Source organism: Apium graveolens, chromosome 3 (genome assembly GCF_009905375.1).
Source record: "Apium graveolens cultivar Ventura chromosome 3, ASM990537v1, whole genome shotgun sequence".
Lineage (NCBI taxonomy): Eukaryota > Viridiplantae > Streptophyta > Magnoliopsida > Apiales > Apiaceae > Apium > Apium graveolens.
In genome coordinates this window covers 59,380,895-59,405,484 of record NC_133649.1, presented here as the reverse complement: position 1 = coordinate 59,405,484, position 24,590 = coordinate 59,380,895, and the positions used below count along the sequence as shown (strand labels likewise).

Here is a 24,590-nt window from a genome sequence, read left to right as displayed (position 1 = left end):
ATCATTATTAGAGAAGATTATTCATTGTAACCCTAGCAGCTCTCATGATATTTGTTCATCACTGAGAGGTAACAGTTCCATACTGTAACAGAGTTTATTGTTTCAATAAAGTTTGTTTTCTGTTACTTAAGTTCTTAAAGTTCGATTTGAGTGTACTATACACTGTATTCACCCCCTCTACAGTGTGTGTGTGACCTAACAGGATCCTCTCCCATGATACATGTTATCTCCATCAACATTTTCTGATGCTCCCCCTGTAGTTATGCTCTCTGAGACTTCGGAATTTGACTTGGATCCTTCAGGATTTGAAGTATTAGAGCTTCCAGAATTATCAGAATTTGGCTCATCAGAACTAGATGAATCAGAGTTTGAAGAGCCAGTGTCAGGTTCTGATGCTTCTTTAGAGTCTTGAGATGTGGTAGGATTGCTCCCCCTGGACAGGTGCATTTTTCTTTGGAGTTGTTACCACAAATTCAATGATATCAGTACTTACAGGTTCAGAGGTTAAGTCATCAGAATTTACAGAATCAGAATTTAAGTCTTCATTTATCTCAGCTGATCGTGATCATTAAAATCTTCAAGTCCAGTAATCTTCTTATCATTAAAAGATACATTAATAGATTCCATGACAACCATTGTTCTTAAATTGTAGACTCTGAAGGCTTTTGTGGAAAGTGGATATCCAACAAAAATTCCTTCATCGGCTTTTAGATCAAATTTTGATAGCTGCTCAGGATGAGTCTTAAGAACAAAACACTTGCAACCAAATACATGAAAGTATTTCAGATTTGGCTTCTTTTTCTTCACCATCTCATATGGTGTTTTTCCATGCTTGTTTATGAGTGTTGCATTTTGTGTAAAATAAGCAGTCTACACAGCTTCAGCCCAAAAGTAGGTTGGCAGCTTTGCTTCATCAAGCATAGTTCGTGCAGCTTCAATGAGAGTCATGTTCTTTCTTTCTACAACTCTATTTTGATGTGGAGTTCCAGGTGCAGAAAATTCCTGTTTAATTCCATGCTCTTTGCAGAACTCTTCCATGATCGAATTCTTGAACTCAGTGCCATTATCACTTCTTAATATTTTAACAGAATATTTGACCAACTTATCCAGGCTGTCTAACATGATCAGTTAGAGTAAATGCAGTTTCATTCTTCTTCTGGAAGAAGTACACCCAGGTTTACCTTGTGAACTCATCCACTATGACCATAGCATATTTCTTCTTTACAATAGACATGACATTGACTAGACCAAATAGATCAACATGCAGTATGTGTTAAGGCTCAAGAATTGATGACTCAATTTTGCTCTTGAAAGAAAATTTTCTTTGTTTTGCCTTTTGACATGAATCACAAAGGCCATCAAGAGCAAATACTGATTTTGGCAATCCTCTCACAAGATCTTTCTTTAAAAGCTCATTTATGTTGTTGAAGTTTAAATGAGAGAGTCTTTTGTGCCAATTCCTAGCTTTCTTCAATTAATGCTCTACTCAACAGACAGATTGCAGAACCATCAGTACTTGTTGAAAGTCTGGCTTCATAAATGTTACCATGTCTGTAACCTTTCAGAACCACTTTGCCTGTATAATTGCTTACAACTTCACATTGTTCTTCAAAGAAATCCACATGCTAACCTCTATCACAGATTTGACTCACACTCAGCAGATTGTGTTTAAGTCCTGAGACAAGAGCTACTATTTCAATGATGACATTCCCAAGATAAATATTGCCATATCCCAGAGTTTTTCCCATGTTGCCATCTCCATAAGAAACTTCTGGGCCAGCTTTCTCCACAAAGTCTGAGAGCAGGGCTTTATTTCCAGTCATATGTCTTGAACATCCACTATCCAGTACTAGGATGTTTCTCCTGTTGCCCTGCAATCACAAAGACCACTAATGGTTAGTTTTAAGGACCCATACTTGCTTGGATCCTTTGGCCTTTTTAAGTTTGTTAGCATTTGCAGCGGATTTAATATCAGAGTTTATGCTAATATGATGTTTATCAGAACTTATATCAGACTTTGCATCTGATTTTACACTAGAAAGAATTGAAGCAACTTTCTTCAAAGAAGGTTTTATTTGATAATAATCATAGTATAAACTATGATATTCCTTACAAGTATAAATGGAATGCCATAAACTACCACAATGAAAACAAGGATTTAGTGGCTTAAACCTAACAGACTGACTCTTAACTCCTGACTTAGGAGGTAAATAGTTTATATTCTTATTCTTCCTGTAAAAAGAAGCAAGATGGTTAGAGTTTCCACAGTTATAACATTTCTTTCTAGGAGCATTAGGGAACAGGCATATAGTTATTGCTTTTATTCATACCTTCCGTTCCATTCCTATTTTTCCTAGCTGCCTTAACCTTGTTGACATTCCTTATTTCTTTCAGCTTATGCTTAATGCTGCTTCTTTGTCAATAAGCCTATGTTGACTTCAACTGGTTTATCCTGTTCTAATTTATCAGAAGTTGATTTCTCCTTAACTTCTGTCTCAGACTCTTTCATCTTTTCAGAATCAGACTTTACAGTGTTAGCTACAAACTTAACAAGATTTACCTTTGGCTTAACAGTTTGTTTAACAACAATTGGCTCAATTTGTTCAGTTCCTTTTTCACTTTTATCAGCTCCATAACCTAAGCCTTTTTCCAGTTTCCACTACTTAATAAATTCTGAGTTGTTCTGCCAGAGTTAGTCCAAGTCCTGATAATCTCTTTTTCCTTTTCTAACTCAGTTTTTAGAGATTTATTCAATTTTAGCAATTCATCTCTAACATAAAAAACATCATCTCTCTCTTTCTGAGTTTGATGGAACATAACTAACTTCTTTTCTAAATAATCATTCCTTTTCTTAAAAGCAAGATTTTCAGAAGTTAATCTTTCACATGTTAAAGTTTGATCTCTGTAGCTAATAAACATGGTTTTAAGATATAATCTCAACTCAGTAATATCATCAGTATGACAGGCATAAGTTGTTTGAGGTACCTTTAATTCAGCAGTCTCAGGGCTGCCATCAGCATTTGCCATCAAGGCATAGTTCACCTCATCTTTAGAATCTGAAGAGTCTGTCCAGCTTTTCTTTTTTGTGACAAGTGATTTGCCTTTGTCACTTTTTCCTTTCTTGCAGTCAGGAGATATGTGGCCTTTCTCACCATAATTGTAGCATTTGACATTTGAGTAATCTCCTCTGTCATACTTTCCTCCTCTGCCTTCAGATTTTCTGAAACCCCGTCTTATCAGTACTTCCACCTTTCTTGAAAAACTTATTTCCCCTTCTGAATTTTCTCTAGGCAATCTTTGTGATACCCTTCACCATAAGAGCACACAATTTTATCATCTCTTCATCAGCATCTTCTTCAGGTAAACTTGCAGTTTCTGAATCATCATCAAAACTTGATGATTCTGAATCAGACTTTGTGATTAGAGCTTTTCCTTTGCTTTTCTTTGACACAGCCACTTTGGGGAATTCCTCCTCAGCCTTAAGAGCAACTGTCCTTGACTTTCTCCCTTGTCTCTTACTTCTTTGATCCATCTCAAGTTCATAAGTCTTGAGCATACCATAAATTTCATCAAGAGTAATTTCATCAAGAGCATAGTTATCTCTTATAATAGTAGCCTTCAAATTCCAACTTTCGGGAAGAGCTAAAAGGAATTTTAGATTTGAATCTTCAAGATCATTCTCCTTGTCCACCAGTGACAGATCATTCAAGAGTTTGACAAACCTGTCATATAAGTCAGTTAATGACTCATCACTTTTTGAGTCAAAGTGCTCATACTCTTGAGTGAGTATAGTCCTCCTGTTCTTCTTGATTGCATCAGTTCCCTGGCATCTTGTCTCCAAGGCATCCCATATCTCCTTTGCATTCTTGCAGTGAATTACCCTGTTTGACATGACATTATCAATGACACTATGCAGCAAATGCCTTACCTTTGCATCCTTGGCAATGGATGAGATATCTTCAGCTGTGTACTCACTTTTCTCCTTTGGTATGGTCTTTGCTGGCTGATCTGCAATTACAACAGAGAGCTTGGTTGGCTTATGCGGTCCTTCATTAATTCTGTCAAGGTATTCTGGATCTGTAGCTTCCAGAAACATAGCCATCTTCACTTTCCATATGGGGTACTCAGAAGGTCTTAGTATGGGAACCCTTATAGTCTCATATTGACTGTGGATTTGAGTCTTTTGAGTTTCTTCAGTTTTAGCGGGCTTGGTTGGATTTTCTGCTTCTTCAGACATGATTGTTTTGGATCTTTACTGTATGTGTGTTAACAGATAAGCTCTGATACCACTTGTTAGGTCACATAACACTGTAGAAGGGGGTTGAATACAGTGTAGAATACAATCAAATCGATTTTGAACACAAGTGACAGTAAAGAGATATATTCAATATAATAAACTCTGTTACAATGGAACTATTCTCTCTCAGTAATGAACAAATATCACGAGAGTTTCTAGGTTACAATGTATAATCTTCTCGATAATGATAACACATATAGTGTAAACCTATGTCTGTGTTTATATAGTACACAGTTACAGGATAACTTCTAATTGATATGGAATATAATTCTGTCTCCTAAAATATATCAATCAGATATCTTATACAATTCTTTAAGTCCTCTAACTCTTTCCATGCATATCTTCTTTTTGTATTAGTCTCGATCTTCTTTCCTGTAAATCAGCTTCCTTCCTTAACTGTTCTTTCCAGTACTTAAGTTCTGATATCCATCTTCTGATATTATATTCTGATAATCTAAGTCCTGATATCCTTAAGTTCTGACTTCCAGTAAGTACTAATTCCGGTAAGTATTGATATTTCAAGTTTGTTAAGATCTGAAAACTTAAACATGAAACATATTAGACATGACATCTCAAATATATCTAACATTTAAGCTCAACAAAAATTTAACAAAATGCTAATCAGTCTTCAAGTACCCCACATTAACATGAACATAATTAAATTTGTTACATAAACATTAATTTAATAGCGGGAAGGCTCTTGAAATAAACTGGAAAGTTTCCTCGACTACTTCAGGCTCAAGGGTAACATTAGTTGGCAGAACATCTTCCCTGGACCAACAAACGTCACCAGACTGATCAGCAATTCCAGAACCACTGGTGAACATCATGTAAAATTGAATCAATGAAATCATCCTCGTTCCTACTTTCGCTTTCCACATCACACCAGTCCCTTGGCATATTTTTAATTACATTATGAAACATCTTATCAGTCGGGTCTTTTATGTAAAATACTTGTTGTACTTGAGTAGCCATTACATACGGATTAGATTTTTGTACACTCTATTAAAATTGACTCAAGTCATATCATACATATCTTTTTCTGCATGGTACCAACAACACTTGAACAGAACCACAGATAATTCTCCCCAGTAATCAATTTCGATGATTTCTTCAATCTGTCCATAGTAATCAACAACTGCTAATTTCTGGATTCTGATCTTTCGATGTTGCAAAATTAGTGGTTAGGGAAGACAGTAATACACCACTATTTTGGGTTGTACATTTTGAATCTCTGTACTTTGTATAAAATCTGTACCCGTTGATAACATATCCAGAAAATTGCTTAGCTGCTCGGTTAGGGCCCACCGCAAGGAGCTTTAGTTCTTTCGAAATGTCCTCTTTTTTACCAACCTCCTCCTCCATCCAGTTCCAAAAATCTCCAGTATGTGCCCTCTCCCGTTTATATCTTTGCGATATTGCAGCACCTTCAACTAAAACTCGATGTTCCCTACAATAATTACCTAGTTAATATTTATAAAAAAATTAATATTCTAATTGTTCTTAAAATATAAATAAGGCCTTAATGCTTACTCAATTAAACTCTCAACGTCCTCGTTACCGTAGTTGAATAGAATGTATCGCTAACATTCCATCAATTGCGATTATGTGAGATAAATAGGTTTTTTGTCTTTATTTCTTCTTGTACCAATCGAATATTCAAGCTTTTCTGGGCAGCTCTCAAATTTTGGTACTGAATCAACGCTTAAGAATCTTGAACAGAACGTCAAGCATTCTTCAGCCACGTAGCCTTCAGCGATGGAACCCTATGGTTTAGACCTGTTAAGCACATAAGATTTAAGCCTTGCTAGATAACGCTCAATTTCCCACATGCATCCCAAGTGTGCAGGTCCCACATATTCGACTTTGTTGCACAGATGAAGCAACAAGTGAATCATTACGTCAAAGAAAGCTTGTGGAAATATTGTCCCAAATGAACAAACAATTTCTATAATTTCTTCTTGTAGCTTCCTCAAGTCATCCAAATCGATTACTTTGCTCCAAAGAGCTCTTAGAAATGCACCAAGTCGTATCAAGGGGGATGCAACCTCATCTTTCAAGGTTTTTTTCACTGCAAATTGTAACAAGTAATGCAGAACAAAATGCGCATCATGGCTCTTATACCCCGAGATTATCCTTTCCTTTGTATGGACATAACGACTAATATTAGCCGCATAGCCGTATGGCAGTTTTGCTTTCTTTAATACTGAGCAAAAAATATATTTCTCCTGGTTCGTCATGTCAAAGATAGCAGCCCTGATCTGAAGGTGTTTTCCGTCGCTTGATTTGAAGGGATAAAGGTCCTTCCTAATGCCCATTTCTTGTAAATCCAAGCGAGCATTCAAGTGATCTTTTGACTTACCGGGAATATTCAACAAAGTACCGAGTATGTTGTCACATATGTTTATCTCGATATGCATAATATCGAGTTTATGTCGCAACAAGTTGTGACTCCAATACGGTAAATCAAAAAATATTGACTTTTTCTTAGATGGGGAATTAATCTTTTTATACTTAACACCCTTTTGGCCTTTCTTCCTTCTGTCCTTTCCAAACTGATTTTCAAAACCTGATAACAATTCGACTACTTCTGTTCCGGTTAAAACTGATGGAGGCTGTCCCAATTCAACTTTACCATTAAATCGCTTCTTGTCAAACCTCCACTTGTACTCAGGATGTAAAAATTTCCTATGGTTCATGTAGCACATTTTTCTACTATGTTTCAAGTACATTGATGATGTCTCATAATGGTATATGGGACAAGCCAATTTACCCTTAATGCTCCAACTGGATAGCATCGCGTATCCCGGAAAATCACTAATGGTCCACAAAACACTTGCACGCAGCCTAAAGTTCTGATCAGTCTCCGCATCATACGTGTTTATGCCTACATCCCATAGTTCTTTCAACTCTTCAATTAAAGGCTGCATGTACACGTCGATGCTGTTCTTTGGAGATTCTGGACCGGGGATGAGGGTTTAAAGAATCAGATTATCAGGCTTCATGCATAGCCACGGTGGAAGGTTATAGTTAACCAATATAATTGGCCATGTTGAGTGATTTGTACTTATTGTGCGATATGGACTGAATCCATCAGAGATGACACCAAGTCTGATATTTCGATTTTCTATCAAAAAATCAGGATACCTTGAATCCATCTCCTTCCAAGCCTTGGCATCAGCGGGATGTCGAAGTTTCCAATCATCTTTCCGTCCTACGTCATGCCAAGTCATGAGTTTCGAATATTCTTTTGACATAAATAGCCTCTGCATCCTAGGTTTTAGCGGAAAATAACGCATAACTTTCGCTAGTACCTTGCGAATCACTTTCTCTGGATCATTGCCAGTGATGCCTTTCTTCTCCACTACTTTCCATATTGAAATATCACAAGTTTTACAAGCTTTATCATCTTTATTTTCTCCCCAGTAGATCATACAATCATTTGGACATGCGTGAATATTTTGGTAATCAAGCCCTAGATCTTTAATGATACTCTTTGCAGAACTAAAATATAAAGGTATGTAGGCATCTGGAAAAGCTTCTCTCATTAACTGTAGTAAATCCCCAAACACAGCCTCTGTTATTCCATGTATACATTTTAAGGAATACATCCTAACGATAAAACTTAATCGCAAAAATTTTAAACAGCCCGGGTATAAAGGTTGTTTTCCCTCTTCCATATGATGCTTGAATTTATAAGGATCGGTACTTGGTGCAGTAATTGGAGGATCTTCACCATTCTGCATTCCAAGAAACATGTCTCCTAGGTTATCCCCAAAAACTGCACCAGCCTCACAATCCATTACATCGTCGCTCCCTTTTTGATAAACCTCACACATCTATTCCATATACAATGGAGATGGTCCGTTGTAGATGAGATGGTTGTATACTATATCTTGACCATGCCACTTGTCATTTTTACATTTCTTGCAAGGACATAATATCTCATCACCTACGGAGAATCTAGAACTTGCATTTTTTGTAAAAGTTCTAATCCCGGTAATATAGCCCTCACTGAACTTTGGAAGAGTTATCCACGTGGTTGCATCTTCATCCATCACCACAGTTTATCAAGCACAACAACCTCTTGTTAATTATTACTGTTACTTATAACTCTTCAAGATTAAGTTATAATATCTAAATATTTTATTTATTCTAATTTAGATATATTTAAATTTTTTTCTCTACATTCAAGTTATAAATATATTACAAAATCTAGCAGTGAAATCATACTAATATTATCATACTAATTCTATTCATTTCATACTAATTATAGCAGTCAAATATTTAATCAAAACCTATCATACTAATATTATCATACTAATTCTATTCAGTACATACTAATTCTAGCAGTGAAATATTTAACCAACACCTATCATATATAATAAATTAAGAAACTCTTATCTTAAATAACAGCCTATCATATAATATCTTACACTGACATATTAACCTCTTATATTGACATAATATCTAAAATTAACCATATTATGTTTAAATACATATAGAATTCATAATTTATAGGTATACAATTGATTTGGTGCAAAGAGTCAGTCGAGTGATGTGGCAAGTTTAAGATCAGCTATAATAACTGGGCAAATTATGTGAATATTATATGTTAAATAAATAAATATTGTGTGTTTTATAAATTTAAAGTAATTAATGCCATGATATGAGAGGTTATATCCGTTATGTGTGTTTCTGTGCGGGCCAGAAAAATTTTCGATTGATTAAAAATATGTTTAAATTGCAATTATATGAACTTATCTGCAATCAGGATGCGTATTTATCAGCATCTTTATTAAGATACCCGTTTTATTTTATTTTATGTGCGTTTGAATGTATTTTACGTGTTTTCGGGATTTTCTGGTAATTTAGGGATTGTTTCCGTTTTTCAAAAATCAACGGACCGGGACCCCACCGGGACGACAAACCCCACAAAATCGATGTTTTTATTTTTATAAAATTATTCGTATTTCAAATAACCTTTATTTTTGTATTTTTGAATTATTCACAATTTTGGGAAATTTTGACATTAATTTTGTATTTTATCATTTTTAAAATTATTCCCCCTAATTATTATTTTGGGGCTTAATTATTGTAATTTAGGGATAAAAACACCCTTAATTTATTTTGGGGATATAATTTCAGAATTAATATAAATAGCTGAACATGATTAATTTATTCATTTTATTTTATTAAAAATTCAGAAAATTCATAAACACCAAGAACAACTTTGGGGGTGAGAATTTTTTCCTCAACTTCAAACACGGTTTTTGATCGATTCTGGAAACCAAATCAGACGTGCTAGTAACCAAAATCTTCCTCTCGAAGAGAGCTTTTCATTGATACCAATATCTTGATCTGAGGTACAATAAATCGAAAAGTCGATTTTTATGTTTTATTCTTGAAAATTGATTTTTGTTTTTAAATGATTCTGGGTTGATTTTGATGTTACCAGTAGTTTTAGATGATGATTCCCAGTCGATTTGACTATAAATTTGTATTATTTGATGCCCGGAATACCAAAGTCGAGTTCTGAGTTTGGTTGATTTTTCAAATTGTTTTTTTGTTTGAGTTGATGTTCTTGATGATTTTGAGGATGTGGAATAGTTTATAATCGTTCTGGGCTTCGATTTGGTACTGGAATTTTGAATTTTGGTTTTGATTTAAGTAGAATCGGGTTCGCCGGATTCATCCGCCGGCTTTTGTCAAGAACTCGACGGAAACCGTCGAGTTTTTGCTGTTTGTTGAGTTTCTGGGTTTACAATTGTTGCTGGGACGAATTGGAGTCAGTTTAGGATCGAAAACCGGTTAGAACGGCATGAAGTTGACCGTGTTTTGGAGTCGCCGGAAGTCGGCGAAACTCGCCGGTTTCCGGGCGTGTTCCCAGTTTCCGGCCGAGTTCGTCCGAGCTCCGGCCGAAACTCCATCCCACAGCCTCCGCTTGATCTCTTGGAGAAGACAGTCTGAGTACAAAACATGTTTCTGTTATTTTCGTTTTTTTTGTTTATATCAAAATTCATTTCTTTTTCTTTTTTTTTTAAAAAAATCATTGATTTTAATTTCCAAAAATCATTTAATAATTATTTTAAATTCTAAAAATTATGTATTTAATTATTTTAAATTCTAAAAAAATTATTTTCTTTAATTATTTTCAAAAATACCATTGGATTTAATTATTTATAATTCATTTTAGTTGATTATTTATGAATTTAATTAATTGATTAAAAATTAATTAATCAATTAATTTTATTTATAAATAGTTAAATAAATGTAAATTATTTATAATTAATTCAAATAATTCATAAAAATTATTTTTAGGTTTTAAAAATTATATTTTGGTATTTAAAAATCAATTAATATTATTATTAATTGATTTAAATCTATTTATTTCTTATTTTATTCATAATAATTAAACCGTTCGTCCGTTTAATACGAAACGAACGCGTACAGACTCAGAAAAATGTTGCGCTTCCAATAAAAATACTTTTGAAACCTAATTTCTATTGTATTGCAATGTCAATTGATTTGTGTATCCGTTTGAGTCGGTATTTGATCGATAAATGCTAATATTGACCTAATTTTCATTCTAAACGCACTGAGACGTATCTTGTAATGATCTAAGTTATGTGTTATATGAAATATATGATTACGTGTTATACAAATGCTATGATTATGTGTTACATGATATGTATGTTATTTGTTTACAGTTTAAAATGCCATGCTTAGTTATATACGATCGGGTAGATGTCAAGACGTATAGTACGTCGATTGAGTTTGGTTTTGTCAATTAAGATAGTCCTTTTGTTTATAGAATCAAGTAGCAAGGAGTGCAGTCAAGTGTTAGACGGAGATAGTAGCCAGCATCTATAAGCAGAGTTATAGTAAGAGGTTATTGGGCATACCAGGCAAGTACCCCTAACTTCACTTATTGTTCAGGTGACGTTGATTTCGAATCATATTATGCAAGTACCTATATCTTCATTTATCATTCAATTGATATTGACTCTGAACTTTATTCTTTCGATTTCCATACTATTCTAAGATCAGAATAGTTAAACATTTTATATTTTGCTATACATTACTCTATACAGTGGAACATTGAATTGAGATTAGCAAATAACTAATTGTTCTAGTTATTTCGCCATCGATTGTTAAGATAACTCTGGACCATGAGAAATGGGGAGTTATATGGTTAAGGATGTCCTTTGATTCGGCTCCTTTGATCAAAATGTTTTATGGATTGGATGAATGCGTAAGTGACCGGGACGGACGGTCCAGCGGAGGGCTATTTCTATGTGTTATATGAAATACTATGACACCATTTTTGCCACAGGCAGATATATTGCCTTTTTAATTGAGTACTCGTGTTTTGGGGATATGTTTCTATGAATCATGACCTTGTGCTATCACACGGGCTGATCAGCATGTGATAGTACCTCCGTCAGAGTTAGATTCCAATCTAAAACTTATTGTTTATTGTTGATAGCTTGTGAAGCTTTTATTATTAATCAAATATTACTGATATTTTTATCATGTTGTTCAGTTATTATCATGATGTGGTTTATCATTTCAAGCACATTTTATACTGCTTGCTGAGCATTTCTTTCGCTCATACTTGTTTATCAATCTAATCTTTCAGCTAAGCCAGAGCAGGCTTGAGATCCAGATTTGATCAGAGGTCAAGTGCTTGTAAATAGTTTGGTGTGTTTCCAGGTAGATAGTTTGGGACGCTTGAATAGTTTAAAGGTTTGTAATAAAATTTGAATAAGTTGTAAAACTAATTAGACTATGGTTTGTAATAACGGTTGGTTTGTAATAGTGCATGTTCCATACTATAACCTGTGATCGATCCAGTTGCATGCAAGGGGTCATATTTATTTTATTATTCCGCTGTGATTATTTTATTATAGTTTAGTGGCAAGTGACCCCCAAATCTAGACCCCGGGTTTGGAGGGCGCCACAGGTTGGTATCAGAGCTACAGGTTATGGCCACTGAAACAGGCGTAGGATTGTCATAGATGAGTCATAGGAAGATCACATAAGATAGGCGCGTGTAGTTTAGCTTTTATAGGATTAAATTTAGGTTATTGGGTTAGGTTATAGTTAAGTTATTTAAGTTCCCTGTTTTGCGTTTAGCTTTAAGCCTTGTGTCATTGCCCTGCTATTTTGTTGGTTTAGTTGAGATTTCAAGCAAGGATTTAAAAAGTTTGGATAATTCGGAGTAAAATTTCTTTGTGTTATTATTCTTGAGATAATAAGCAGGATTATGTGATAATCATGTCGCTTGTGTTAATATAGTAGCAAGTTTATGATATTCTGGGAAGAGATACTGTTTGCGAATTTTGATATGCTAAGGAATTGCTACATATTTGACACAATGCTTGACAGATTATATTATATGTTGCTTGTTCTCTTACCAGAATAATGGCACCAAAGAGAAGGAATAATTCAGGAGAGGGTAGTACCGAGAGCCGTACAGATCCAGCGATTATCTAGATGTTGGGACTGATGCAGCAGCAAATGTTACATCTTACGCAGTAGCAACAACAGCAACAACAACAGCAGCAGCAAGCAGCAGCACCACCTGCAGTGACTTTTAAGCAGTTTCAAGCTGTGAAGCCACCTGAGTTCAAAGGAAGTGTTGATCCTGTGGAAGCTAATGTATGGCTCAAGGAGATGGAAAAGGCTTTTGAATTAGTCGGAGCTGGAACTGAACAGAAGACCAAGTTTAGAAGCTACTTTCTGAAGGGCGAGGCGAACTATTGGTGGGAATCCACGCGGGCATTGGAAGGAGGTGAGTTTATAACTTGGGAGAGATTCACAGAGTTGTTCCTGGAGAAGTATTTCCCGAGGTATATGAAGAATCAAATGGAGATTAAGTTCTTGAATCTGACCCAGGGTGATCTTACTGTGGCGGAATACGAGGCTAAGTTTACTGAGTTAGCAAGGTTCGTGCCAGACCAGGTTGATACAGATGAAAAGAAAGCAAGAAGGTTTGAGCAGGGATTGAAATTTTGGATTCAGAACAGAGTGGCCATGTTTGAGTTGACTTCATATGTGGCAGTGGTTCAGAAAGCAATGGTGATCGAAAGTAAGAGTGACATGTCTCAGAAAGGAAAATATGGGAAGAAATGGAAGATAGAAACCTCAGAAGGAGGTCAGCAGCTAAGTAATTTCCAGAGCCGTTTCAACAGAAGGCCAGAGTTTCAGGGTAATAGGAATATGGGATTCAGAAGACCACAATCAGGAAATGGAGGACAAGGCAACCGTTTTCAGAATTCAAATCAGCAGAGGCCCAATCGTCCACTAGTGCCAGATTGCCAATTCTGTGGTAAAAAGCATTTTGGGAATTGTAATGCCAATGTGACGTGTTTCAAGTACGGCAGGAAGGGACACTTTGCTAATATGTGTCAGAATCCGACTCAAGGTCAGAATTTGGGAACTGGTTGTTATAAGTGTGGGAAGCCAGGGCATATTTCCTAGAAATTGTCCAACACAAGGTATAACAAGTAACACACCAAGGCTTACAGGTGCTCCATCTCAGAGTGTGCCAAGGATTGAAGGACCACCAGCTCAACCCAAAGCCAGAACATTCAACATGTCTATGAAGGATGCTATTCAGAGTGCATATGTGGTTGTAGGTACGCTTCCAGTCAACTCCGTAGATGCTAAAGTTTTATTTGATTCTGGAGCTATAAGGTCATTTATTTCTCAAAGTTTTGTCGATAAGCTGCATTGCGAAGTTAAGTTGTTAGAACAAGCGTTAATGATAGAATTAGCTAATAAGGATCAAGTTTCCGTCAATCGAGTGTGCCCGAGGTGTGATATTGAGGTAGGAGAACATCATTTATATGCCAACTTAATACCTTTTAAGTTAGGAGAATTTGATGTTATTTTAGGAATGGATTGGTTGTCAGAAAATAACGCCCAGATTGATTGTAATAATAGGAAAGTAAGACTTCAGACCTTGGATAGTAAGAAGAAGGAGATATTTCGAGGAAATAAGCAAGAGAAGAAGTTCTTAGCGATCGCTCAAGTAAAGAAGTTATTGCGTCAAAATTGTGAGGCGTATTTGGCCCATGTGTTAGACACCAGCAAAGAAGTTCCAGCACTAGAAGCGATTCCAGTTGTCAACGAATTTTCAGATGTCTTTCCAGACGATCTACCAGGATTACCTCCCGATAGAGAAATTGAGTTTGCAATTGATCTAGCACCCGGAACAGAACCAGTTTCTAAAGCTCCGTACCGGATGGCACCAGTGGAGATGAAAGAATTGGCAACTCAGTTGCAAGATCTTCTAGAGAAAGGAGTTATAAGACCCAGTGTATACCCATGGGGCGCACCAGTACTGTTTGTCAAGAAGAAGGACGGGAGTATGCGACTGTGTATTGACTATCGAGAACTAAATAAGCTGACTATTAAGAACAAGTACCCGTTGTCGAGGATCGATGATTTGTTTGACCAATTGCGAGGCGCTGTATGGTTTTCTAAAATAGATTTAAGATCCGGATATCATCAACTGAAGATCAAGCCAGAAGATATTCCAAAGACCGCATTTAGAACCAGATATGGGCATTATGAGTTTCTAGTGATGGCATTTGGATTAACCAACGCACCAGCAGCTTTCATAGATCTGATGAATCGAGTATTCAAGAAATATTTGGATAAATTCATGATCGTGTTCATAGACGACATCTTGATCTATTCTAAAACAGAACAAGTGCACGCAGAGCATTTGAGGATAATTCTGGAGATACTGCGACAAAAGAAATTGTACGCAAAGTTTTCCAAGTGTGAATTTTGGTTGAAAGAAGTACGATTTCTTGGGCACGTGATTAGCAATAAAGGAGTGGAAGTGGATCCAGCAAAGATTGAAGCCATAATCAACTGGGAGAGACCAAAGACACCAACGGAAGTACGAAGTTTCATGGGATTGGCAGGTTACTACATAAGATTCGTACAAGATTTTGCAAAGATAGCTACGCCATTGACAAAGCTCACCAGGAAGAATCATAAATTTGATTGGGACGAGAAATGCGAGGAGAATTTCCAGGAATTAAAGAATAGATTAGTATCTTCTCCAGTACTAGTCTTGCCAGATGAACAAGGAAATTTTGTGATTTATAGTGACGCGTCATACAAAGGATTGGGATGTGTTTTGATGCAGCATGACAAGCTGATAGCCTACGCTTCAATACAGTTGAAACCACACAAAGAAAAGTATCCAACTCATGATCTGGAATTGGCAGCTACAGTGTTTGCATTGAAGATTTGGAGGCATTATCTTTATGGGGAAAAGTGCGAGATCTACACGGACCACAAGAGTTTGAAATATATCTTCACCCAGAAGGAGTTGAACATGAGGCAGAGAAGATGGCTTGAACTAATCAAGGACTATGAATGTACTATTAACTATCATCCAGGCAAAGCAAATGTGGTGGCCGACGCTCTGAGCAGAAAAGAAAGGTTAAATATGATAATTTCATCAGAAGAATTGATCAAGGAATTTGAGAAACTAGAAATAGAGGTCGGTATTCTAAGTATGTCTAAAGAGGTGTTATGTGCAATGTCTTTTCAACCAGAACTATTAGAGAAAATAAGAAGATGTCAGGGGGAAGTTATGAGCCATGAATGAGATAGTTTGACAGGAGAAGAGATAGGGAGTCAAAAGGATGATAAAGGGATATTAAGATTTTCTTCCAGAATATGGATACCCAATGTAGCTGAGCTGAAAGATGAAATTCTTCGAGACGTTCACAACTCTAGATATTCAATTCATCCCGGGAGTACGAAGATGTACCGAGATTTAAGAGAAAACTTTTGGTGGCCAAGCATGAAGAAGGAAATTGCAGAATGGGTAAGTGTTACACTTGCCAGCGAGTCAAAGTGGAACATCAAAGGCCCAGTGGACTGATACAACCATTGGACATTCCAGAATGGAAATTGGAGCATATAGCGATGGATTTCGTAGTTGGATTACCGAGGACCAGGGCAAATCATGATGTTATTTGGGTTATTATCGACAGATTGATGAAGTAAGCGCATTTTCTTCCTATCAACGAAAGATTCTCAATGGATAAATTGGTTCGGTTATATCTTAAGGAAATTGTGACCCGACATGGAGTTCCAGTATCCATAGTTTAGACAGAGATCCTCGATTTAATTCAAGATTTTGGAGAAGTTTTCAAGATTAGTCTTAGAACGAAGCTGAACATGAGTACCGCGTATCATCCGCAGACAGACGATCAAAGTGAAAGGACGATTCAGACTATTGAAGATATGCTAAGGGTATGTGCACTAGATTTTGAAGGTAGTTGGGACGAGCATTTGCCATTGGTTGAATTCTCCTACAATAACAGTTATCATGCCAGCATTGGAATGCCGCCGTACGAAGCTTTGTATGGGAGAAGATGCAGATCTCCAATATGTTGGGAAGAAGTTGGTGAGAGAAAGATTTTGGGTCCAGAATTGATCCAGCAGACGAAGGAGAAAATAGAACTCATTCGGAAAAGATTAATAGCAGCTCAAGATCGTCAACATAAATATGCTGATCCTACCAGAAAAGATATGGAATTTGAAATTGGAGAAGCAGTGTTATTGAAGGTTTCTCCTTGGAAGGGTTTATCAAGATTTGGAAAGAAAGGAAAGCTGAGTCCACGTTATGTTGGTCCTTTTGAGATTTTGAAGCGTGTGGGAAAGGTTGCTTACGAATTAGCGTTACCACCTCACATGCAGCATATTCACAATGTGTTCCACGTGTCAATGTTGAAGCGTTATTTGCCTGATTCGAACCATGTGATAGAATACGAGCCAATCGAGATTCAGCCAGATTTATCTTTTGTAGAGCAACCAGTGCAGATTTTAGATAAGAAAGAAAGAGTACTTAGGAATAAGTCTGTATCTTTAGTACGAGTCTTGTGGAGGAATCCCAAGGTTGAAGAGTCGACTTGGGAGTTGGAAAGCGAAATGCAATCCAAGTATCCTCATTTGTTTTCCTAGGCTGATTCTGAGGACAGAATCCTGTTAAGGGGGGAAGGATGTAATAACCGGGAAAATTATGTGAATATTATATGTTAAATAAATAAATATTATGTGTTTTATAAATTTAAAGTAATTAATGCCATGATATGAGAGGTTATATCTGTTATGTGTGTTTCGGTGCGGGCCAGAAAAATTTTCGATTGATTAAAAATATGTTTAAATTGCAATTATATGAACTTATCTGCAATCGGGATGTGTATTTATCAGCATCGTTATTAAGATACCCGTTTTATTTTATTTTATGTGCGTTTGAATGTATTTTACGTGTTTTCGGGATTTTCTGGTAATTTAGGGATCGTTTCCGTTTTTCAAAAATCAACGGACCGAGACCCCACCGGGACGACAAACCCCACAAAATCGATATTTTTATTTTTATAAAATTATTCGTATTTCAAATATCCTTTATTTTTGTATTTTTGAATTATTCGCAATTTTGGGAAATTTTGACATTAATTTTGTATTTTATCGTTTTTAAAATTATTCCCCCTAATTATTATTTTGGGGCTTAATTATTATAATTTAGGGATAAAAATACCCTTAATTTATTTTGGGGATATAATTTCAGAATTAATATAAATAGCTGAACAGGATTAATTTATTCATTTTATTTTATTAAAAATTCAAAAAATTCATAAACACCAAGAACAACTTTGGGGGTGAGAATTTCTTCCTCAACTTCAAACACGGTTTTTGATCGATTCTGGAAACCAAATCAGACGTCCTAGTAACCAAAATCTTTCTCTCGAAGAGAGCTTTCCATTGATACCAATATCTTGATCTGAGGTACAGTAAATCGAAAAGTCGATTTTTATGTTTTATTCTTGAAAATCGATTTTTGTTTTTAAATGATTCTGGGTTGATTTTGATGTTACCAGTAGTTTTAGATGATGATTCCCAGTCGATTTGACTATAAATTTGTATTATTTGATGCCCGGAATACCAAAGTCGAGTTCTGAGTTTGGTTGATTTTTCAAATTGTTTTTTTTGTTTAAGTTGATGTTCTTGATGATTTTGAGGATGTGGAATAGTTTATAATCGTTCTGGGCTTCGATTTGGTACTGGAATTTTTAATTTTGGTTTTGCATTTGAGTAGAATCGGGTTCGCCGGATTCATCCGCCGGCTTTTGTCAAGAACTCGACGGAAACCGTCGAGTTTTTGCTGTTTGTTGAGTTTCTGGGTTTACAATTGTTGCTGGGACGAATTGGAGTCGTTTAGGATCGAAAACCGGTTAGAACGGCATGAAGTTGACCGTGTTTTGGAGTCGCCGGAAGTCGGCGAAACTCGCCGGTTTCTGGGCGTGTTCCCAGTTTCCGGCCGAGTTCGTCCGAGCTCCGGCCGAAACTCCATCCCACAGCCTCCGCTTGATCTCTTGGAGAAGACAGTCTGAGTACAAAACATGTTTCTGTTATTTTCTTTTTTTTTGTTTATATCAAAATTCATTTCTTTTTCTTTTTTCTTTTAAAAAAAATCATTGATTTTAATTTCCAAAAATCATTTAATAATTATTTTAAATTCTAAAAATTATGTATTTAATTATTTTAAATTCTAAAAAAATTATTTTCTTTAATTATTTTCAAAAATACCATTTGATTTAATTATTTATAATTCATTTTAGTTGATTATTTATGAATTTAATTAATTGATTAAAAATTAATTAATCAATTAATTTTATTTATAAATAGTTAAATAAATGTAAATTATTTATAATTAATTCAAATAATTCATAAAAATTATTTTTAGGTTTTAAAAATTATATTTTGGTATTTAAAAATCAATTAATATTATTATTAATTGATTTAAATCTATTTATTTCTTATTTTATTCATAATAATTAAACCGTTCGTCCGTTTAATACGAAACGAACGCGTACAGACTCAGAAAAATATTGCGCTTCCAATAAAAATACTTTTGAAACCTAATTTCTATTGTATTGCAATGTCAATTGATTTGTGTATCCGTTTGAGTCGGTATTTGATCGATAAATGCTAATATTGACCTAATTTTCATTCTGAACGCACTGAGACGTATCTTGTAATGATCTAACTTATGTGTTATATGAAATATATGATTACGTGTTATACAAATGCTATGATTATGTGTTACATGATATGTATATTATTTGTTTACAGTTTAAAATGCCATGCTTAGTTATATACGATCGGGTAGATGTCAAGACGTATAGTACGTCGATTGAGTTTGGTTTTGTCAATTAAGATAGTCGTTTTGTTTATAGAATCAAGTAGCAAGGAGTGCAGTCAAGTGTTAGACGGAGTTAGTAGCCAACATCTATAAGCAGAGTTATAGTAAGAGGTTATTGGGCATACCAGGCAAGTACCCCTAACTTCACTTATTGTTCAGGTGACGTTGATTTCGAATCATATTATGCAAGTACCTATATCTTCATTTATCATTCAATTGATATTGACTCTGAACTTTATTCTTTCGATTTCCATACTATTCTAAGATCAGAATAGTTAAACGTTTTATATTTTGCTATACATTACTCTATACAGTGGAACATTGAATTGAGATTAGCAAATAACTAATTGTTCTAGTTATTTCGCCATCGATTGTTAAGATAACTCTGGACCATGAGAAATGGGGAGTTATATGGTTAAGGATGTCCTTTGATTCGGCTCCTTTGATCAAAATGTTTTATGGATTGGATGAATGCGTAAGTGACTGGGACGGACGGTCCAGCGGAGGGCTATTTCTATGTGTTATATGAAATACTATGACACCATTTTTGCCACAGGCAGATATATTGCCTTTTTAATTGAGTACTCGTGTTTTGGGGACATGTTTCTATGAATCATGACCTTGTGCTATCACACGGGCTGATCAGAATGTGATAGTACGTCCGTCGGAGTTAGATTCCAATCTAAAACTTATTGTTTATTATTGATAGCTTGTGAAGCTTTTATTATTAATCAAATATTACTGATATTTTTATCATGTTGTTCAGTTATTATCATGATGTGGTTTATCATTTCAAGCACATTTTATACTGCTTGCTGAGCATTTCTTTCGCTCATACTTGTTTATCAATCTAATCTTTCAGCTAAGCCAGAGCAGGCTTGAGATCCAGATTTGATCAGAGGTCAAGTGCTTGTAAATAGTTTGGTGTGTTTCCAGGTAGATAGTTTGGGATGCTTGAATAGTTTAAAGGTTTGTAATAAAATTTGAATAAGTTGTAAAACTAATTAGACTATGGTTTGTAATAACGGTTGGTTTGTAATAGTGCCCGTTCCATACTATAACATGTGATCGATCCAGTTGCATGCAAGGGGTCATATTTATTTTATTATTCCGCTGTGATTATTTTATTATAATTTAGTGGCAAGTGACCCCCAAATCTAGACCCCGGGTTTGAAGGGAGCCACATCAGCTACTAAGTATGCATGCCGCTGATCACTGAATTCATAGCATTACAAGCCAAAATTAAGCTTTTGAGGAAACCCCAGTGCTTAAGTTTGTAGGTTTTTCGCCTATTTCCAACCACGTAGAAATAAAAGTTTATGGAGATTTATTAATTAGAAAGTCAAGGTGAAACTGAAGAGAGAGAACAGAGTGAGTGAGAGTGACATAAACTACATACAAAACATCGCATAAGATAAAATGCAAATCAAACAAAGCTACACACAAAGAAAATCAAACAAAGATAATGCAAATCAGATATGGAGATGTAAAATACAAATCAAACAAAGCTACACACAAATAAATCAGAGATGTAAAATGCAAATCAGAGAGGGAGATTCAGAAATGGAGATAGATACAGAGATGGATATGTAAAATACAAATCAAACAAAGCTACGCACATAAGATAAATATGCTTCACTCCAACTCCAACACACAAATCTTGTAATTTCAGAAGAGGAACATAGTTTTTACCTTAAAATGAAGCTTCAAATAAATGAACCCTAATGATTCACTAGAACTCCAATTGAACCCTAATCTTGTGCTTTAATCCTAATTGAACCCTAAAAAAATGCTCCAAATTCTTCAAATCCCTAATGCTCTGAATGTTGTGCTCCAAAATTTCACTCCCCGCCGCAAAGAAGCTTCATCCCTAATTTTCCCCCTTTTGCCCAGTACAGTTTCCCCCTTTAGTTTTTGTCTGAAATTTTCACTCCCCGCATATACATTAAAATTAGGCCGCGCATTTTTCTTTTATTTGTCACCAAGTCCAGCCCATTTAGCCTTTCACCAAGTCCAGCCCATTTAATTTTCCATCCAGTCCAACCCATCCCATTTAATTTCTTACTATTTTATTTTTTTATCTAAATACTTTTAATCTTTTCAATTCTGCATATTATAATTATTACAATAAAACCACAGATTATTTTGTAAAAAAAAATAATTAGAGCAGAATAAATAACTAGAGCATAATAAATAATTAAAGAAGTAACTTTATAATAAAAATTATTTAAATTTACCAAAATAATTAATAAATAATTTTATATTTAAATAAACTATTTTACTTGTTGCAATATGTTGATAAGTCAATTATTTGATATTAAATACTTTCCAAAACAAATCCATAAATTATTTATCCAAATCAAATAATTATAAAAATAAATTTTATTTTTGGTTAAAATTTAAATTTTATTTTAGTTTTAGTCTATAGCAACACACTACATCATGTTACCTCTACTTAACACATCAGTGGCCTATGGCAACATAGTAATATAGCTTTAGTAACCCACATAGTGTAGGTGTTGTGATAGAGTGAAAATTTCACATCTATAGTAACATTATCTAAGGTAACACCCCTTGAAATGTTCAGTTACGCCATCTATGGTGTAGTGAAATTAACACCGAGTCCCCGGCAGCAGAGCCAAAATTACACGTAACTATATGCATTCGCAAGTAGTATAAGATATAAATCAGATTCGTACCCACAGAGACTCTTTTTAGTTAACTTAAGATTATGCACCTATGCAACAATGGTATGGCTATCGCTCAATGCTAAGACAATAACAAGTTGAGATGTTATAACTAAGATTAAACTAACATGCAAATAATTAAGAGATTAAAAGTGATTGAATTAACTATATGAGACGAATATGGGATTCTAACTTCATTAAATACTTCATTCAAAGTCATTGTTCTTAACCTTGGCATGCAATGGTGATGACAACTAATCAGATAACACGAAACTAGTAAACGCCAACTTTCATTGTACGAATACCCTACTACCAGACATCCACAAAAGAGATAGAAGCTGAATAGACACCAATTATGTTGAGACCCTATATGTCTATAGAATTTTACAACATAAAGGTTTAATGAACAAGTTACATATCGTGATTACATAGGGCAAGTAAGATGGTTAAAATTACCTCTGAATCATGTATAATAAATACATGAACCTATGCTAGCATGGCAAGTTCTAAATCTCTATATTCACTTTCGCTTCAATAGAGATTAACACTATTATCTTATATGTTAGCTACGCACATAAGATGAATAAGCACAACCAATACTAGGATATCAATCAATCACCACACACCAAGATATTGAAATAAATTAACTATAAAAATCCATAAATAAATCCATTAGAACCCACGGTAATGATTAATTTATAACCAAACTCATCGTAACCATGGGATTTCAATGAAAGCATGAAAATAAACAATATAAGAGTACTAGGGTTCAAAGACAAATCGAAAACAAGCATCCAAGTATCAACTATACTAAAAAAACAAAAGTCTTCTTCTCCGTAGCCGTCTCATGCTCTCTAGGTCTTCTTATTGCTCTCCCCCCGCTCCTTGTTGTTAAAAACGTCTTTTTATTGGTATATATAAGCCCCTAGTGGACCTGGATCCTCAAAATCATCAAATTCTACTAAAATCAGGATTCTGGGGCAAAAAGGGCGAGGCGGCCGCGCTCAAATCAGCACGGGCGCGCTGGTTTTTTGGCAGAAAGGCGGGGCGGTCGTGCTGGTTTTGGGGGCGACCGCGCCTGACTTCTGGACTTTTCTAGTAGTATCTTCTTTTGGCCGTATCTTGAGTTCTGCTCATCAGAATTAGGCGATTCAACTGCCCACGCGAAGCTAACAATATTCTATTCAACTTGAGAATGTCCTAGGCTTCCAATTATTAGCTCTTTTCAGCATATTTCCTTGAAAAGATCCTTTCTTTTTCTAACCGGTGCCTAAAATACTATAACACAAAAATATATCAAAAATACCAACAACTTGAGTCCAAAACACCAACTTAAGCTTGTAATGAAGCGTTCCAAGTAGATATAAATTCCACTTATCAGAATGCCCAAGAACGTCAGTTAGAGCCGGCAGATATGCGTATGTTGCGATGGATATATGGTTGTACAATGATGGATCATATACCAAATTCTGCATTTCGAAGCGCATTAGGTGTTGAGTCTATTGTAAGTAAAATCAAGGAAGGTAGATTACATTTATATGGACTATTGAGTGGCATTTATGACACTTTATAATGCGCTGATAAGCTTTGAATTGATGTATTTATACTCAAGTTGTTAAGTGTTTTAACGTGTTTTCTAGTATTTTGCATTTCAGGCATTAATCTGTGGATCAGGTGAATTAGCATTGTTTTGGTACTATTTTGGTGTCAAGGTGGTGTTAGAATAAAAGCTCATGGAAAGCTGGCTCGAAGCAACAAGAAAAAAAATGAAATCTGAGTTTTTCGTAAAAAGACGGCGCGCCCGCGCTGTGATAGCGCGCGGTCGTGCCAGGATTCCAGAAAGGCAGCGCGCCCGACCGTTACAGACGCTTTTGCTTCGGTTCAATACATAATGATTGAAGCTAATTTTGGTTGGTTCGTACGCGCCCGCGCCGGTGCGAAAAATATGAATCCTGATTCTAATTCGATTCTAAGTGGGAAGACTTCCAAATTGCAAAGGGCTACTATATATATATATATATATATATATATATATTCAAATAAGAACATTTTAATGAGAGAGACATACCAGAGCACAAGGAGAGCCATAAGAAGACCTGTTTTAGCACGATTCAACGAAGACGAAGAAGATCATATTTTTACTTGTAAATCTTTGTTTTAAGTTGTATTTGGATGCTAGTTTTCTTACTTGTGAACCTTACTATTGTTTTGTACTTGGTTTTATTTATTCGTTATAAAGACTACGTTTGTTATATCATGCTTTCATCAGAATCCACGTTGATGATGAGTCCGATTATGGGCTAATCGTTATTGTGGGATTCTAGCAGGATTTATTTATGGATTTCTTTAGTTAAATTATTTT

The 24,590-nt window shown here is 35.3% G+C and overlaps 1 protein-coding gene across 1 annotated transcript; it reads right to left on the bottom strand.

Annotated features, from left to right (window-relative positions):
* Positions 1-4,974: 4,974 nt before the first annotated feature.
* Positions 4,975-8,136, bottom strand: LOC141714249 (uncharacterized). The gene is made up of 4 exons (XM_074517782.1): positions 7,365-8,136; positions 6,077-7,256; positions 5,556-5,747; positions 4,975-5,113 (listed from the first exon to the last, which is right to left on the bottom strand). The coding sequence occupies exons 1-4, from the start codon at positions 8,134-8,136 to the stop codon at positions 4,975-4,977; spliced, it is 2,283 nt and encodes a 760-aa protein (XP_074373883.1).
* Between the last annotated feature and the right edge of the window lie 16,454 nt (positions 8,137-24,590).